An 18928-nucleotide genomic window follows, 5' to 3' on the forward strand; every position below is an offset into this window, starting at 1 on the left:
TTAATCAATATTTTATGTTTAATATCTTTACATTTTGAAACTCAGTTCTTAACCTATCATCATGCAATTGAGATTCAGATTCAGTTGTAAATGTAATGGATTCAACTCAGATTTGGATTATAGATTCAGCTTCAGCTTCATACATCCCTAGCTGTCGTCACCTATGGCTTTGTCAAGATTGTGAAACATGCAGATGGAGAGAAGGTTCCCTTGTTTGTTTGTTTTTCTTTTTTTTTTAATGTTGATATTGACACCCATGATGTCTCCATCGTCGCCATGAAACGATGAACAGGGGTGGAGCTAGGGTAGGTCCGCAAGGGCCATGGCCCTACCTCAAAAAGAAAATTAAAATTTACATGTAAAATTTTAAAAAAATTCACTTGTCCTGCATAAAAAATTTTAAAAATGATCTTTTGGCCCATGTCAAAATTTAGAAACTTTAATTCGACCTCCTTCATGAAAAATTTTTGGCTCTACCCCGTAACGATGCAACTTCGAGATGAGGTCCACTGCAGGAGATGACCACCACAACCACAACGCCTTCGACAATAGAACGATGACACATTTTGCTCAAGAGTTTGACAAGAAGCACCAAGAAGGCCCATTCCTTAAACCATGAACACAATCTGGGTGCTACGAGCATGAGGGCATTTTAGCACTTTTCTATTTCATTTAAGTTTTTCACTCAGCTTCTGTGCCTGAGTTTGAGAATTAGCTTCATAAAGAGCACTTTTAACTTATGCTGCTAACACAGGAAACCATGTTCCCTTGTTCAAACGAAGGGGCAATTTTGTCATTTGACATAGGATATATTTTTTTCCTCATTCCACTTATGTCCTTATGGAGAGAGGTTGTCAATTTAAATTGTATGAGTATTTTTGTCATTTTAGTATCCAACACACCAAGACAATATAGCTCGCGGAACTGTATATAGACTATGCAGTTTCCAAATATCAATTTTTGCAAACTTGGTAGTCTTGTAAATTGCCCATCGAGCAGAAATTTGCAGTTCTTTATTGATATAATTAACCATGTTAGTACCGATTAATCAACATAAAGATGTGCTTTTATTAAAAGTGTTTTAACTAATTTATTTTATAAATACAACTTAAGTTAGTGAGAAACTTGGTGTGTAAGTGGCTCAAGGTTACTTTTTTGAAATTAGTGCAAAATTGAGCAGTGTTTTCTAACAACATTGAAACATAGACTGTGTTTCTTATTATTGCTAATCATTTAAGTATGTTTATGAAAACCATAGCAAAACTAATGATAATGATGAAATGGAGGAGGACAGGTGGAAAAAGGGCAAAAGTTGTCGTGAAGAGTCGTAGCATGAGCGTTGAAGATGGATGACCCAACGGCTACTGCACAACGGCACGGGGCCCCGATGTCAACAAAGACTGCATTTTCTACCGTCAAAACTTGGAAGAAGTATCCCAACTTCCTATGGCGTTTGACTGTTCCCAGCATTCCACTGCAGTAGTATTTGTCTTGCTTTTCTCCTATCTTTTATGTTGGGAGGCTGCGCTGACTAGCATGACTGGTTTATTGTGGTGGACATTATTTGTTTCTCAAAATCTAATTATTATGATCTCTTGCCTGTTGTTGATATATGATAGAGGGTAAGCTAAAACTTGAGTCTATATGCTTGGTAGGTACATTTTTTCATATATACTTAAAGAAAAAGGGAAAAATCCGTTCAAGTTTGTACCATTTTCTCTTTGAATTTTTCCTTTTGTGGAGACATAAAAACTCATGAACACTTTCAGATGAGTAGCCACATGAAAGTTACTTGTTTGATATGTGTTTGTGTGTGTGCAATGTGTACAACATTAAAAAAAAAAAACACTGAATTTATCACATAAACTATTTATAAAATTGAATTCAACAAAAAGTTCTTAGGAAGAAGCTCAAAATTATGCATGTTGTTTAGTTATCTATAAGCTTAGTTCTTAGGAGGAGGTGATGAATGTTCATCTTCCCCAACAAGACATATGTCCCATATGTGATTTTTTTTTTTTTTTGAAATAATCCTATATTTTGCAGAGAAGAATGCCCACATATACCTTTATAAAATGATGAAGCTAGCTGTTGTCTAGCCTCAAATGTTAGTTTTCTTGGTTTAAGACCTCTTTCTTCCTGTGTGCATGTCAGTCTCTCTCTCTCTCTCTCTCTCTCTCTCTCTCTCTCTCTCTGTGTGTGTGTGTGTGTGTAGATATATGTAAACTGGAATCTTTTATTGAAATCTTATTAAAATTTGGACAAAATCAAATTTTAAAATAATTAAAAAAACAAGATCCTAAACGTAAAATGCAAAAATAAGAATGCGGTAGTAAAAACCATAAAATAACACAAAAAAGGCAAAAATAATATGAAAAACCAAAGAATATAAAAATACGTGAGAAACATGAAAAAAACTTTTTCCCGTGTTTTTAATTTTGGTATTTCTAAAAAAAAAAACATTTGTTTGCCTTTTTCGATTGATTTATTTTCACATTTTTAACAAATCTGTACAAGAAAAACATATTTTTGGAACTATGATTTAAAGTACAATATGGTAAACATGCAGGCTGGATAGAATTGATTCATAATTGTTGAATGTATCTTATGGTTAAAAAATAAAAATCCATAACTAAAAACACTATAAATCATACCTAAAAGTACTATGTTGCGTTATAAAACCATCACTAATGTTCTCATAGCATGAAAATAAATTTTCAGCGATGTATATGACCTCCCCTAACATATGAATATGATTTTAGTGTCCAGAGCCTTTTTTTTATTGTTCTAAACCTGTCGACAGAGGAGACACGTAAAGGCAGGCACCGAACACCGATACAGAGCCCCATCGACATGAACTCATTCAATAAACACATGATCGATCAATTTGTCAACTCCTTGAGAAGGAAATTGCAGTGAAAGAATTTACATCTTAAATGGCTTCCATAATCCACCGCTCCACAATAAATTACCCAAAAGAATCAGATGAAACAACCAATTAAAAATTTTGCAAATCAAATCCAACAATTAGAACAATGTAGAGAGGAGAATGAAAATGGAGAAGCACGGTGATGCAGAGTAGCAGAAAGAAGAAAATTGGCGGCGCAGGCGACCTTCTCTTGTAGTGCTATAAGCTGACAGATGAAATGCCATTGCTGGAGATGCTCCCATGGCTCTCACTGAACCTGGACACGGCCCTCTCTAAATTGGCCACGATATCAGTCATGCTCGGCCGCTCCCTGCCATCCAAATTCACGCAATGCGCCGCCATGTAGGCCATGAGCTCCACCGCCTCCGCCTCCGCACCCTGCGGCGGAGCCACCCTCCTGTCCAGTATCGCCGTCAATTCGTCGGAAATGATCTTCCCAACGGCGAAATCGACGACGCTCACCGGCGTCCCGGTCGCCTCGTCCTTGTGAATCGCGCGCTTGCCCGTCAGCATCTCCAGCATGACCACGCCGAACCCATAGACATCGCTCTTGGTGGTGAGGTGCTGCAGCCCGTAGTATTCGGGATCCATGTAGCCGACGGTCCCCGCTGCTACCAAATTCAGGTGGCCGTCTTCCGCGTCCGGCCCCTTGAGCGAAAGCCCGAAATCCGACACCCTCGCCGTCCATCCGATGTCTAGCAAGATGTTGGACGACTTTATGTCCCGGTGAATGATCGGCGGCACGGCGTAGTTGTGCAGGTACTCGATGCCGCGCGCCGCGTCGAGGGCGATCCTGATTCTCGTTCGCCATGAGTTTATGTGCGAGCTTGGCTCGTTCCTGGTGTGCAGGTGATCGTAGAGAGCGCCGTTGTGCATGAATTCGTAGACCAACAGCCTCTCCTCGAGCTCCTCGCAAAAGCCCACAAGGGAGACCAGGTGCTTGTGATGAAGACGAGAGAGGAAGGCGAGTTCGGATTGGAACGCGCTCTCTTTCTCCTGGAATTTCTTCGTCCTGGGGCCGATCTCCCCCCTCTTGATCGCCACTTCCCGACCATCGGAAAGCTTTCCCCTGTAGACGGTGCCGAAACTCCCCGCTCCGATAATGTTCTCCGCTGCAAACCCATTTGTGGCGGCGGAGAGCTCCGAGAAGGAGAATTCTTCTGCCCCTCGATCAATTGGCTTCGTCGACGACGTGCCGCTCCTCTGCCGCCGGAATACTGAAGACCTTGACGGGCTTGTCGTGATAACACCGGCGATCCTTGGCTGCACAGAATTGTGTATCCTTTGTTGCCTGCAGCAGCAAATGCCGGACCACATGCAGTAGACGACGGTGGCGATGCCGGAAAGAGCACCGAGGCTTCCTATCGCAGCGAAGGCGATAAGCCCCTTGCTTTTCGAGCTACCTGACGGGCTTAAGGACGGAGGAGGAGAAAGAAATGGTGGTGGAGGCGGCGGAGGTTGGTCGCTACAGAGCGCGCAGATCATCAGAGAAGCGGAACAGAGGTTCTCCGAGTCAGGGTAAGGGCCGCATTGACATTCTGCCGGCCGAGTGCAACGTCCCGGGATGATCTGCGGCAACGGAACGGCTCTGGCCGGATTGAACCTGTTTAGCCCCCAGCAAACGACGGAAAGCTTGCCCGTGGTCAGCCCGCAGACGAAGTCGTCGCCGGAGACGATGGACTCGAAAGAGGTGTCATTTGGATAAGAGCGGGGAAACCCACCGCCCCAGCACACTGTTGTTCCGTTTGATTTCCTAATCGCGCAACTCCAGTTCCTCCCCAAAGCAAGGCCGGTGAATGAGAATGGCGGTCCCTGTGGAGCATTCAGTTGCCCGGAGTCATTCTTCCCATGGCAAACTAACGCGCCATCGACGGCTACCCCGCAAGCATGCGATTCACCAGCTACCAACGTGAGCAAACCGGCGGTAGATTGAGCAAATCCTGCTTGAATATCCGACGCGACCGCCGTGGCAGCTCCGTCACCTGCCACGGCCCAACAGAGGACGCGACGATTCTCAGCGACGGATATGCCGCAGGAGAAGCCGCGTCCGGCGGTGATGGACCGGAGCCCTCCCAGGTCGACTGCAGGGTCTCGGAAGGGACGCCAACAACCAACTGCCCCCGTGGCATTGTGGATGGCGCAGACATGACTCTCGCCGACGGTGGCTTCGGCCAGCGGCATAGTGGCGCTGTTGTAGATGCGCTTCGGAGAGAGAGTTCCATTCCCCGGCAACATTGCCAAGGCCTCCCAGCAGAGAAGCTGCAAACCGCCGGCCCTCAACCCACAGAAGAAATCCCTGCCACCGGCGATTCCGTTGAAGGAGACACTGGGGAGGACCTGCACCACCGCTCCCCCAACCACACACTCGATGCTCTGCGGGACCCGTCTCCCGCTTCGAATCCCGCACACGGTGCCCGTCCCGTACGCCACGGCGACGGTCGACATGGAGCCGAGCCCATCTGCCTTGGGAGCAGCGAACAGCAGGAACTCGATCACCACCAAAGCGGAGGCGAGGAAAGATGTGGCGGAGCTGCGCCTCTCTCCCCTCATCTGCAGACCAGCAGGAGAGATCGAGAAAAAGATAATGTGACCACACCCTTCATCGCCATACGACGAGCTGCAGCTGCCGGACGACGATGGAGGAGGAAGATGGGACTCGTTCTCTGCACACACCGAGAGAGAGAGAGAGAGAGATCAACGTCTTGGTCTTCTCATTTCTAAAGCCAAAAAGGGAAAAGGAGGAGGTGATTGAAGGACTATAATTTAACAGGGGCGGTGGATGGCCCTCGGATCGTGTGAGGCAATGCGCATGAGTTTGTCTGTCACGCCCTTGTTGACGTGAATCAGGTGAAGAAAACTAAGGAGAGCAGAGGAGGAATAAAGAACAGGACAAGCAGGAAAGAACTCGATGTCGGGGACGGAGGAAAGGGGCAACTACAGAGGCGACGGGAAGAAAAAGAAAGAACGAAATGAAAGACCAAAAGAGGCGCTTATGCATGCTTCATCCACCCTGCCTCCTTCCCCTCTCTCTCTCTCCGAGCTGGTCTGGTCGGTGAGACAGGCCGAGGCTGCCATTTCTCACTTTTTGAAGGTCAACTTTGATGGCTTGAATCACGCTACAAAAGAAAATCTGTTCGGTTGGGGGGACGAAGATGTTACTCAGAATCTTCTTATAGTTGCGCGAAAGACCCACCGTTCGATGGAAGACCAAACCTCCATCCAACTCCTCCTTTGTCCTACAAGACACTCGGCTTACCGTCGGTGCTCAGATGTTACATTTATTTTACTCCAACTTAACTTGTATGTTGGTGGTTTATCTTTACAACACAAAAAATTGTACATTATTTATTTTTACCACACAAAACCTCAACCCATGCACCAACCCCTAGTTGTCATTTTTTTTTCATGTTTGATTTACAAATTTACAACAACTTTCCACTCGAACGTTGAAAAGTTGCTTGGCGCGTTTCAACAAACATTTGGGATAGAAAATGGAAGAAAAAGGACAACCAACTCCAAATAGATATAAAAGCGACGCCTCCAAATAGGTAAAGAAAGCAAATCGTTCACACTCTGCTCTTCCATCTTTGTTGCTATGGCTGAATGTAGGTTGCAGGTGGGGCTTTGTGGATGGTTGTCAAAGGTAGCAGCCGCGTCGATGGCTTCTGGCGCGGTGTCTTCGATCATTAGCCTTGGTGGGAGCAGAGACGAGCAGGTGAAAAAAAGTGGGACCTCATCGAGTCGGACTGTCTTCCTCTCCACAACAGTTCCCAACTTTTAATACATGAAGGGCCATCGTTTTAGAATTGTGGACAATGGATTTTGAATTAGAAAATTTTTCCAACCAATCAAATTTGGCCTACGAAAGATTCGGCATCTCTTCTCGTTGGCTTTTTTCTGGGAAGCCAGTAGTCTCCTGTATGCTTAAACCATATCCACTTTTTGGGATGTTCACAATATTTAGATTTGAATATATATGAGAAACCTGTACGTGCCATATTCCAATTCTCGGATGTTCACAATATTTAGATTTGAATATAGATGAGAAAACTCTACATGCCATGTTTGAGTTCAAAACTGAATTTACGATCTAAACCTGATGGCAATTTGATTTTTAAGTTCATATCCAAACCTGAATACAACTTTTAAACTGAATTTGAACTATACATGAAATTTTAAGAATCAAATTTAAAAGTTTATAGGCATTACGTAAAGGATATTTATATAAAATCAAATCAAATAGGCAGTCATTTCTTAAATTGGAATCCGATCCAATTTAACTCATATCTAATTTTTTAAAACCAGATTCATAGATTCCAAATCAGATTTATTGGCGTCCCTATCCATGACTGCACCACTTGGACAGTTTGTGCATAAAATAATAATAATAATAAGATAAGTGATCGCAACACAAGCTGCAGCTCCACATAAAAAACAGGATGCATTTCCTGGGAGAAAATGTTGGTCGTTTTCTGCTAGAATACCTCTTATCCGTTTCAGAACTAAAAATAATTTCTTTTTTTCTTTTTTGGTTCTCTTGGCATGACCATAAACACACACATTACCGCTGGGCCCCTTTTAAAGGGTAAAGAAATTTCCTCTTGAACAATTTTAATTAAGGCGTATTTTTAGGAAACAATTTTGGGTCAGTACGTTTGAAACTGGCTTTGCACTTTCTGAATCTCTTGAGCTAAACCAACTAGATCATACTCTGCATCATATTCATTTTAATAAAAAAATAAAAGAGAATTTTAAAGAATCGTTGTAGACAGGGATATTAATCGATCAGAGTCAAACCAACCATAAATAAATGCTTACATCCGATTCAGTGGTGAAGTAAGATACATAAGGGGCTTGCAATTTTTATGGGGCAGCCAATATTTAAATAAGTATATGAGGAATTAATATGCAAGTAAGCCATTTATGTGCATCGGCCCTTGGCCGCTGATACGATTACATTGATGCTGCCAATTATATTAGATCCTCGCTAGGTTTAGATTCAAATATTAAAGTAGGAGGTCTACAGCTTTAAAATTTTAAGTGCAATCGACTTGGATGCTGCCAAATTGGATATGTATCAGATTTTACTACAACAACCCTACACCTTTGCCAGGGGTAGAGTTAGAAATTTTTCATGAGAGGGTCGAATTAAGTTTTTAAATTTTGACGTGAGCCGAAATAGTGAAAATTTTTAAAAATTTTACATGTAAAGTTTTAATTTTTTTTTTGAGGTAGGACCATGGGCCCTTGCGGGGTGAAGGGGAGCCTCGTCTTAGTAGTAGCTCAAATTAAATTTTGTTATAGGATCCAACTTCTTAAGTTTGGATTTGGCTCAAATATCAAATTATATTGGAGACTTATGCATCTTAAGAGCAGGTTGTGTGTTATGCGGCGAGGTGGAGGCAGTCTTTCCCCTAAGGCTCCCGGATTGACAGACCAGTGAAAATCAGCTAGTCAATTCAATTTTCTGGATGCTATTTTTTGGAATTGTAAATAGTAGACACATGAAATTCAAGTTGACTGTGTACCGTTTTCTACTCAAGTCCTCTGCACAACCGGAATAGAGTGAAATGGGAAGACGCTTTGGCATATCTCCTCCATCCATCTCCCTAACCTTGGGCATCGGGCTGGCCCGGCTCGGCCCAACACCTGAAACCCAAGCCTAGGCTCAGCCCAACCCTTAATTTTGCTCGATTAAATTAAAAAATATATATTTTTAACATAAAATAATATATAAATATAATTAATTGTAATAAAATATTATAATTATATATAAAAGTTAATCAAATATGTATTAAAAAATTTTATCGAGTCGTACTGGGCTTCGTAACCCACTCGGGCTGGCCAATAACGCTCGGTTACTTTTTTTAGGCCCCGAGTCAGCTGGGTACCACGGGGCATGGGTACCCGACCCGACCAGACGCACAGCCTTACATCCCCACCCTGTTGCACCTAATTGTAAAAAAAAAAAAAAAAACATGGGGCCTCTAAGAACACCGGTAAAACGGTGGATTGTATATAAAAAGTGCACCGTAATCAATTGGGTCGTAATGTTGGGATAACATTAAAAATCATTTATCGGTTGGGCATGGCAAGCATGCTCACCATACACGCCCTGCCCTGCACCGCCGATTTCTTTAAATGGCGTCTTGAGAATGCCAACAGGCGTTTGGAAATATGCTCTTTTAGTGGCAGGGTTTTTCTAAAAATATTGAAATTAACAAACCTCTCATACTTTTCGAATCTCTTGGCAACTCCAAAACTTGAATCTTAATGTTATGGGGCCTATCTGCTTGCTAGCATATCCAAACAAATACTTTTCAGTTTCGATCCCCAAAAAATCTTGTCTTTCATTTATTGGCAAAAGTATAGTCTTTTGGTAAGACTTTTAAATATAATACATAAAAATTGATCTTGTTCTTCTTGAATTTAGATAAACCAGCAGAATTTGGAAATAAATATCTCTCAATCTTTCTCCCCCTCTTTCTATGCTATGCCAAGCTACCACAAAAAAAAAAGGCCCATTGCTGACTAGAAAAAAAAAATGTTAGTAACAATTTGGGAAAACGCAAGTAAAAGCTTTAGTGATGTTTTCAGAAAAACATCAGAGAAAAGTATGTCGACCATTAACCTGAAGCAACATATTTATTTTCTTAAAGGTTCATTTTTTCATGGTGAACAGGTTACCCTGAAACGGCATATTTATTTTCAGGGGTCGAACTACAGCAGCAACATTGAGTATCCATGTGGGCTCACGCGTGGTTACAACTCCAAAAGTTGTTGACTCTCTTGCATCCGAGCCAAACTTCTGTGGCATAAAGTATGCTGCGAAGTTGGTAAAGCCATGCATGTGCATATAGAGACTCTTAGGTATTAGATCCATAAAGAACCATTTTGATCGTTAATAATTCCAAGCTAGGTGGTTGAGAGAAAAGGCGAAATGGTGTTTTGGTTAATTCACACTTCTTAACAATTTTTTAACCATCTACCTTGTAAAGATTAATGACTAAGATGATTGTTTACTAGCTTAGAACCTTGTTTTCTTAATTGTGATTTGTTTTAGTGATGAATAACGTCAAGCGAAGCTTTCGTTCGAATTTATGTGAAGGGATCTGCCTTGGAAATAAAGTGGAGTAGAAAGCCATTACTGCAAAAACATAATTAGGGGGCATAAACCTACAAATGTTTGTGCTTGACCGTTTCGGAGTTAAAGGTTCATGCATTCACAACCAATGGCTCTACATTTACACAAAGCTTGGGCATCCAGTTCGAAGCCAGGCTTGGGCCTGCCTAGGGCCTATGCCTGCAGCCGAGGGCCCAACCATCAACGCCAGGCCCGGGCCCGCTGGTCCGACCCGATTTTTGTGAAAAGAATATTCATATTTAATATATAAATATAATATTTCATTATATTAATATAATACATATGTTACCGGGCCAAATCTGGCCTGGCCTGAAGTCTAGTGTCGGCTGGCCCAAGCCCTTATTTTACTCGAAGGACCTGGCCAAGTACATCGTCAGGTACCCAACCCAAAACCCACCTTTAATTTATGTCATCCAATTTAAGCGGTGCCAAATCACAAATAAACTAAGAAAGTTCAGAAGAAGACACATTCAAAATGGTGGATGCATGACTGGTGTAGAAATATACTTCATGACCCCCTACGCGGCCCAGCCCGCCTGTAAACCGCTATGGCTATGGCTGGGTTACCACTTATCAATCGAACGAGAGAAAGGGAGAGCTGAAAGGCAGCTGGCACCGGCTGGCGGCATTCAAGCGGGTGACAAACTTCCGCTGAAGGCAACATAGATGAAGGCAGCATTTTAGTCTTCTACTTGCTGCTATCATAGTGGGAAAGACTTCTTTAGCAAAAAAAATTGAGAGAGGTGGAGATGACTTCTATTTTCTTGCTGCATTCCTACTTGAAATCTAAGTTGACGATAATGACTTATTCTCTTGTCATCTTCCTTTGAAGTGTTAGAGAAGGAAATTAGTGGGCTGCTGATTTGGATTCAAGTCATCTCTATTTAAGTGAGTGCTCTACTTAGTTTGGGTTGATAATCTTGAATGTAAAGATATTGTCATGTGCTAAAGAGTATGTGGTAATCTGGACATATATGATTATGTATGTGTAGTGCAAGGAAAGAGAAGGAACTGATTAGTAGTAGTCAACCAGGACTGGATTTGTTCATAAATTCCTCAAGTATGTATTTAGAAACAGAAACAAGCCCATTTTTGGACATCTATGCAGTTTTGAATTGAGTATGTTATGATCTAATCGTAAATATATACACATATATATGTTGCAAGGGTGTAGAGAGAGAGCTAGTGCAACAACTATCATAGACTAGAGTCTTGGTGGACTGCGCTTGAAGTACACAGATCCGCAGGCAGATTGAGTGAGCAGACCTTATATTTTTAGGTATGGAAATATTTAGACCTAAGTGCAACATATAGTTCATGTATTTTATGTTGTGTATATATGGATATAAATATGTGTGTGTGTGTGTGTGGAATTATGCAATTGAATATATGTTACAATGTATTGTAGAAATATGAGTACATGCATGTCAGAATATATTAATATATGATCATGTCGAGAGTTATAGCATGCAATGAGACCGTATGGCTGTAAGAGACTAGGCCTATAAAAAAACTGTATGGGATATCCACCTATGAGTGAAACATGTAGTTCATGTATATTTTGTTTATATATATATATATATATATATATATATATATATATATATATATATATATATATATATATATATGCTTTCGGTAATATGCAAAGTTAAACATGTGTCTGTTATTGAGTAGGGAAAGATGTTATTTGTATCAAAGTAATATTAAACTGATGTAGTATATAATTTTGTGAGACATGTCTACTAACTTTAGAGAAAACAGAAAATATGAGATAATGTTGTTGTTACACATATATACATGACATTCATAAAGATATATCAGACATGTGATAATATTATTCTTGCTCGAATATATATATGACAACCATAAGGATATATCTTAGATGATATAATGTTGTTGTTACACACATATATATGACAACCATATGAACATATTATAGATGAGATAATATTGTTGTTATGCACATTTATTTAACAATCATAGGGATAGATCATAGATGCGATAATATTGTTCTTGCATGAATATGTATGACAATCATACGAATATATGATAGTTGAGATAATAATGTTGTTATGCACATATATATATGACAATCTTATGAATAAATTATAAATGATATAATATTGTTCCTGCTTGAATATGTATGACAATCATATAAATATATCAAAGATGAAATAATATTGTTCTTACATAAATATATATGACAAGCATACAAATGTATCAAAGACGAGATAATACAGTTATTGATTGAATATATATGACAGTTTATATATATATATATATATATATATATATCAGAGATGAGGTAATACTATTCTTACATGAATATATATGACAACCATACAGATATATCAAAGATGAGATATGACTATTCTTACACATATATATGACAATTACATAGTCATATCATAAATGAGAAAATACTGTTGTTACACACACACACACACACACACACACACACATATATATATATATATATATATGACATTTATATAGATATATCATATATATATATTGTTATATATATGTATATATGACAATGATATGGTAGATCATATAAGATAATACTATTATTGCTTGAATATATATAACAATCATATAGAGACATCAAAAATGAGATAATACAGTTCTTACATAAATTTATACAATAATCATATGGATATATCAAGATGAGATAATATTGTTTTTGCTTGAATACATATGACAATCATATAGATATATCATGAATGAGATAATGTTTTTGTTACACACACACACACACACATATATATATATATGTATGACAACCTTATGCATACATCATAGATGAGATAATATCGTTATTGCTTGAATATATGTAACAATCATATAAAGATCTCAGAAATGAGATAATAAGGTTCTTACATGAATATATATTATAACCATATGGATATATTAGAGGTAAGGTAACACTGTTCTTTTTTTAATATATATGGCAATAATATAGATATCATAGATGACATAATGTTGTTGTTATACACATATATATGACAATCATATTGATATATCATAGATGATATAATATTATTCTTGCTTGAATATATATGACAATCATATAAAGATATTAGAGATGATATAATATTGTTCTTACATGAATATATAAAACAACTATATAGATATATTAGAGATAAGATAATATTGTTCTTGCTTGAATATATACAACAATGATATAGATATATCACATGTAAGATAATATAGTTCTTACAAGAATATATTTGAAAACCATATGAATATAACAGATATGAGATCATAATGTTCTTGCTTGAATATATATGACAATCATATGAATATATCAAGATAAGATAATATTGTTCTTACCTATCAATATGACAATCATATGTGCATACTAAAGTAGAGATAATTTTTGACATACATGTATATCCCTGATAGCTATTTGTTCACGCTAGAGTTGAAATAATATTGTTCTTATGCATATATACTTGGCAATCTTATGTACCTAATAGAATTGAAATAGTGTTATTCATATCTATTTGTATTCATGCCAACTATATGAATACACTAGGTCATAGATAATCCTGCTCATACATGTGCATATTCATGAAAAAGTGGACAATTTTGTGGACACATTTGAACGTCGATAATGCTGTACATGAAAATGTTATATTAATGAAATTTGAAAGTTGTTCTACCCAAAGATATGCTGACCATCAATGCCTATTATCACCCAATTTGATTAGAGTGATCATAATTTTGTAAGGCAATGTATTCTGAGGTAGTTGAACTTGTTGGTCTTGAGAATTGTGTTTAAGGCTGGGTTCAATGATGAATTATTGGAATATGTTTTGATATGACAAATCGTTTGCTGATATACAAAAGAACACCAAATATGTCTTATGCTATGACACATGAGAGTGCAAGTGGAGTTTGGTGGTTAGTTTGTCCGGGAAGGTTATTGGGTGTCATAGGCTCACTGTGGCTCCGTTCATCTATCTGCACCAGACTGTCCATAGGGTATTGGGCTGCACAAGTGCCTATGTTTCTGTTGATGTGGAGAGCGAGGCATCTCCTAGTCTCTCAACCCAGGTGCTTAGAGGGGCCAGTCTACCACTTGGGTTAAGGCTAGGTGGTTGGACATGCTGCTACAATGTCGTTTTGGGATATCTAAGGAAGTTTCGCTACATGTTACTCTTGGTCTTTATGGACTGCCTTGTGAAATTATCTCTATCTGCCTGTGTTTGTGCCCGCCAAGATTTCTACTGATGCTTTCCCTATGACCATGTTTGGTAGTGGTTAGACTATTGGTCTAACTTTGTAACCCTCAATGAATTGTGTTACTACATTTGTGGTAGTAAGCTTAACCTTGGTGAGGTTCAAGGTATTAGCTCATAGGTGATGGTCGTGAGCTTGACCACGTTTGGAGGTTGTTAGACTATTGGTATATCTTTGTAACCCTCAATAGATTGTATTACTACATTTGTAGTAGTAAGCTTAGCCTTGTGTTAGCTCACAGGCGATGGTCTTGAGCTTGACCATGTTTGATGGTTGTTAAACTATTGATGTATCTTTGTAAGTCTCAATAGATTATGTTACTACATTTGTGGTAGTAAGCTTGCCCTTGGTGTGGCTTAAAGTTTCAACTCACAAGCGGTAGACTTAAGTTGCATATTGGTTTTTGTTTGATATAATTGTATTCCTATTTTGCTGAACCATGCTCTACATATGGTTGAATATTTTCATACTCAGAGCAGTCTGACCCTTTTTCCCTTCTATCTCTATAGGTAGTCATTGATTGATTGATGGATTTTGGATGGACTCCCTCAATTTTGTAAAGAACGAGCATTGACACTCTAGACATTGAGTCAAGCCTTGAGATTTTTGTGACTTAAAGTCATTGTAGTCCTTTGTTCGGGTTCTACATGGATTCTTGTGACATCATTCTTTTCGTTGCATCTATTTCTGCATTGGTCATTACCCAAGATTTGATTTGATTTTTAAGCCTTGATGATCATGCCACAATCTACCTATATTTTCCTCCTAAAAAAAATTGTGCCAAAACTTATGTCATGACAAGATGAATCACTCATAAAGTCCCTTCATCCACCACCGATCTCCACAAGACCAGTCAGCATGTTGCCAAACCCCAAATTCAAAACCAAACTAGTGTAAATCCCAAGCTCCATCACTCCAACCCCTAAAATCACATCATAGAAGATCAGAAAAAACCATAGAAATGCCTTACTCGATCAAATGTCTTAGAAAACACCTTTTTAGAGAATGACAACACAAAAAATAAGAGAGAAGAGAAAAAGCAAGGAACCAATGGATTGCTTTAATAGCTCCCCTCTCTGACCCTTCACATTACCTGGCCTGAATGCGTACTAGGCAGGGTCGAGCTTGATTGTGCAGGCCCGTGTATGGTAGTAGGCATGTGCAGGCCCCTGTATGGTAGTAGGCAAAATGGGCCTGCACTGGGTTGCATGATCAGGCCCGGCCTAGTACGCATTTGGGCCGGGTAATATCTTTGGTGTTTTAATTTTATCTATAGTCACATGGATAAGGTTGACTATGTCGTAACTTTTTTTGTGTTCTTGCACCTACAAGCTGTCTAGAGTTATTTCTATTGTGTGCTCAAGAGTCTGTGCTTGGAATACTATAACATTAGAGCTATTGGCCCATATAGCAATCCTCTTTCTACGACAATCAATGAACACATCATGCTCATTCAATCAGTCCATACCTAGGATTATATCAAATACTTTTGGGTCAATGATTATCAAGTTTTTGGGAAGTATATTTCCTAAAATTTCTATCCCAATATCAGACAAATACCATGTACAACAATCATGAATTACACTAGACACTCTAAGTTTATATGGTACATGCAGTGTTCGCACATTTAAGCATAGTGACAAAGGTCTAGATTTAAAAAAAAGAGAAGCTCTAGAATCAAACAAAACACACACCAAAAATGAGTATTTAAGTAGGGTACTTTCCACAAAATTTGGATTCTGAAGGCTCTCAATTGTTTTGACATACAGCCATCCATGTACTTTCTTTGTTAGAGGTCTATTTATAGGTTGCGGTGGTTGAGTAGGTCTGGCGTGAAGTGGTCCTCATGGTGGAAATCTTTGTCTTTTAGGACATTCTCTAGCGAACTGTCCTTATTCACTACAATTCAAACATGTCCCCGTGAGTCTAGGACAAGGTTTCCCAAAATGTAGTCGGTGGCATAATTGACGTTCTTCATGATTAGGCTTGTTTTTGGGAAAGGGTTTATGAAATGGCGTGATTAAAAGGGTATATGCTTAGGCGCAATAGATTTCTTAGTTAGAGCTTGAGGTGATGATTCAAACCCATAAAACTTTCTTTTTTCTTGACCTCAAATCTGACTCAGATTCTCTTGTATGTGACCCACTTTCTCAATAGCCTGTGTTAGGTCTACAAGACTTATTCCCACCATTCTCAACCCCAAACTATCATTCAACCCCTTGATAAATTTATTTTACTATGGCCTTATCAGTAGTGTATGTATTCAAACAGTCTTTTTTCAGATGATGGAACTTATAGATATACTTTTCAATAGTTCTATCGCACTGAGCCAAGTCAAGGAATTGTTGCATCCTTCTTTCCTTGACCTGATCAAGAATATATTTTTCAGTCAAATTCTGCCTGAATTGCTCCCACCACTAGATTATCAAACTTTATATACTTAATTGTTTTCCACCAATTTTTAGCATCTCCACCAAGCATGTAAGTGCTGAACTTGGGTTTTAGGTAGTCAGGTACATCTGCTAGTTCAAAAACCTCTTCAATTTCATCTGGCCATTCTTCAACATCCATTGTGTTTGTACCTCCTGTAAATTTTGGTAGATTCAAGTTCATGAATTGCTTGGTTACCATTAACTACTTATACCCCAGTCAGCTCTAATGGTGAAACCAAATATGCCAACTAGGTGCTTGCTTGGGCCAAGGTCTAGATAGACCCAGAGATTATCTGTAGGTTCTCCAAAAAGGTCAACCTAGTCTCCTTGCTGATGACCCTTGTCTCTTTTCTAACCACCAACAGTCTTTGTGGCATCTTGTCAAGACCTTTGTTTAGTATACTGAGAAATTTTTATATGAATTAAGACTTTACTCTCTATAATGCCCAAATTTTTATTTCTCATTAGATAAATTTTCTACTTGTTTTATTTAAATCTACTCATAATGAGTTTCTCAGTATCTTATCAATAACATTTTTACCTGATACTCACCTGCTAGATGATGTTGTAATCAGAGGCTGATTTGAGAAAAGAAGGGGTAGCTCTGATACCATTAACTGTAACACTCCAATGTCATACACAACTAATCACGAAAAGGAAACAGACGCAGAGTTTTTTTTTTGTCTTGTAGCAACAGTACAATCACATAGCTAAGTAGTTGGTGTATGCCTGATCTGTCTATTGCATATTGATAACGTACCTGCATAGTTAGCGCACGACACAATTTGTCCTAGTAGTTAATGCTACAAATGAAAACACCTATTACAAAAAAAATAACTTTACATGCATTGAAGAGCCACTCTCTCAAGTCTTAGTCTAAAACAACTTAAAAGGTTGTACAAACAAAACTACATAAGAAGACTGTATATGACATTGTCTCATTTTTTTTAGCAATCCCTCATCCTTTCAACCGATCGATCAATGAGCATCATCTGTCACATGGTGAGAACCTAATGAAGGTAGATAGTCATTGCATCAGTACCACCACTGAGTACAATAAAAATCATAACAAGATTTTTGATATATCACTTGAATGTAAAGTTTATGTATTGTATTGATTGTTAAAATAATAATGATTGAGTATGGTTATTAGAAGCAAGCTCACTCCAGCACTGGTGAGTCGTCATCCAAAAGGTTCATTAAGTTCGGTTTACCGATTTCTTCAGCATTCCAACGAGTCAAACTCAATCGGGATCACACAAAACCAATCACATCAGTGCCGATAAAGAAAGCAGATAAATGAACAAATAAATAAATAGATAAGACAATTCAGAATCTCATGAATTTTTATAATGCATACACAAGCACCCGCCTAAGGAAGATAGCCACACAGCTTGTCAATGTATTTAAGATGGACCGCTGCAAGCTTACGGTCTCAAACTTTGAGTCATGAAGAATATTGGCATAGTTTGGGTAACAATTGTCGTGACTCACATTTTGATGAGCTCAACTGCATTACTGTAGCAACTACATTCCACATTCGCTACCTCACAATAGGGATGGGCTCCTCTAAGTAGCCCAAGAAAGAGCACTTTATCAATCCTTGCATTCGAGGAACATTCTGCTCATGGGTCCCCGGACGCCTGCGCCACCCAACCTACAATTGGGTTAAACTATTAATAGTTACAACATGTGCCGATCTTAGACTTTTCATTTCTGGTATATTGTGCCGCTCTTGGACTTTTCCCTTGTACCATCAACCCGAAAATATAAAATCAACCCCAGGCTATTGCCCACATCATAATGATTACTCAGACCATAAACAAAAATTTGAGTAAAGTAAATGAACAAACATCATGCTCAATCAATTCAATGCATGAACATACTTCCACATCTATCATCACTACCCTGCTTGCATTATCAAATATGCTCATCTCAAAGCTAAAGCACAAGTTTATCATTAAACAACTCATTATTGGAACTCACAATTGAGCTTGTATCACCAACACAGCTCAAGTTCTTTATTTGAGTGTCATGTACTTCCAAAAACAGATACAACTAAACAACATGCATGTGTGCATGGACATGTATTCAAAGAATAAAAAAAAAGTTAATTAACTTAAGCCATAAACTTGCAACTTAGTTCAAGTCTACTAAATATCAACTTTGCTA

At 38.9% G+C, this 18928-nt stretch overlaps 1 protein-coding gene across 1 annotated transcript; it reads right to left on the reverse strand.

Moving 5' to 3' along the window:
• Positions 1–2875: 2875 nt before the first annotated feature.
• On the reverse strand, positions 2876–6292 carry LOC116255094 (putative serine/threonine-protein kinase-like protein CCR3). The gene has a single exon (XM_031630846.2). The coding sequence runs from the start codon at positions 5477–5479 to the stop codon at positions 3128–3130; it is 2352 nt and encodes a 783-aa protein (XP_031486706.1). The 5' UTR covers positions 5480–6292; the 3' UTR covers positions 2876–3127.
• Between the last annotated feature and the right edge of the window lie 12636 nt (positions 6293–18928).

The sequence above is a fragment of the Nymphaea colorata genome, chromosome 5 (genome assembly GCF_008831285.2).
Source record: "Nymphaea colorata isolate Beijing-Zhang1983 chromosome 5, ASM883128v2, whole genome shotgun sequence".
NCBI classification, from domain to species: domain Eukaryota; kingdom Viridiplantae; phylum Streptophyta; class Magnoliopsida; order Nymphaeales; family Nymphaeaceae; genus Nymphaea; species Nymphaea colorata.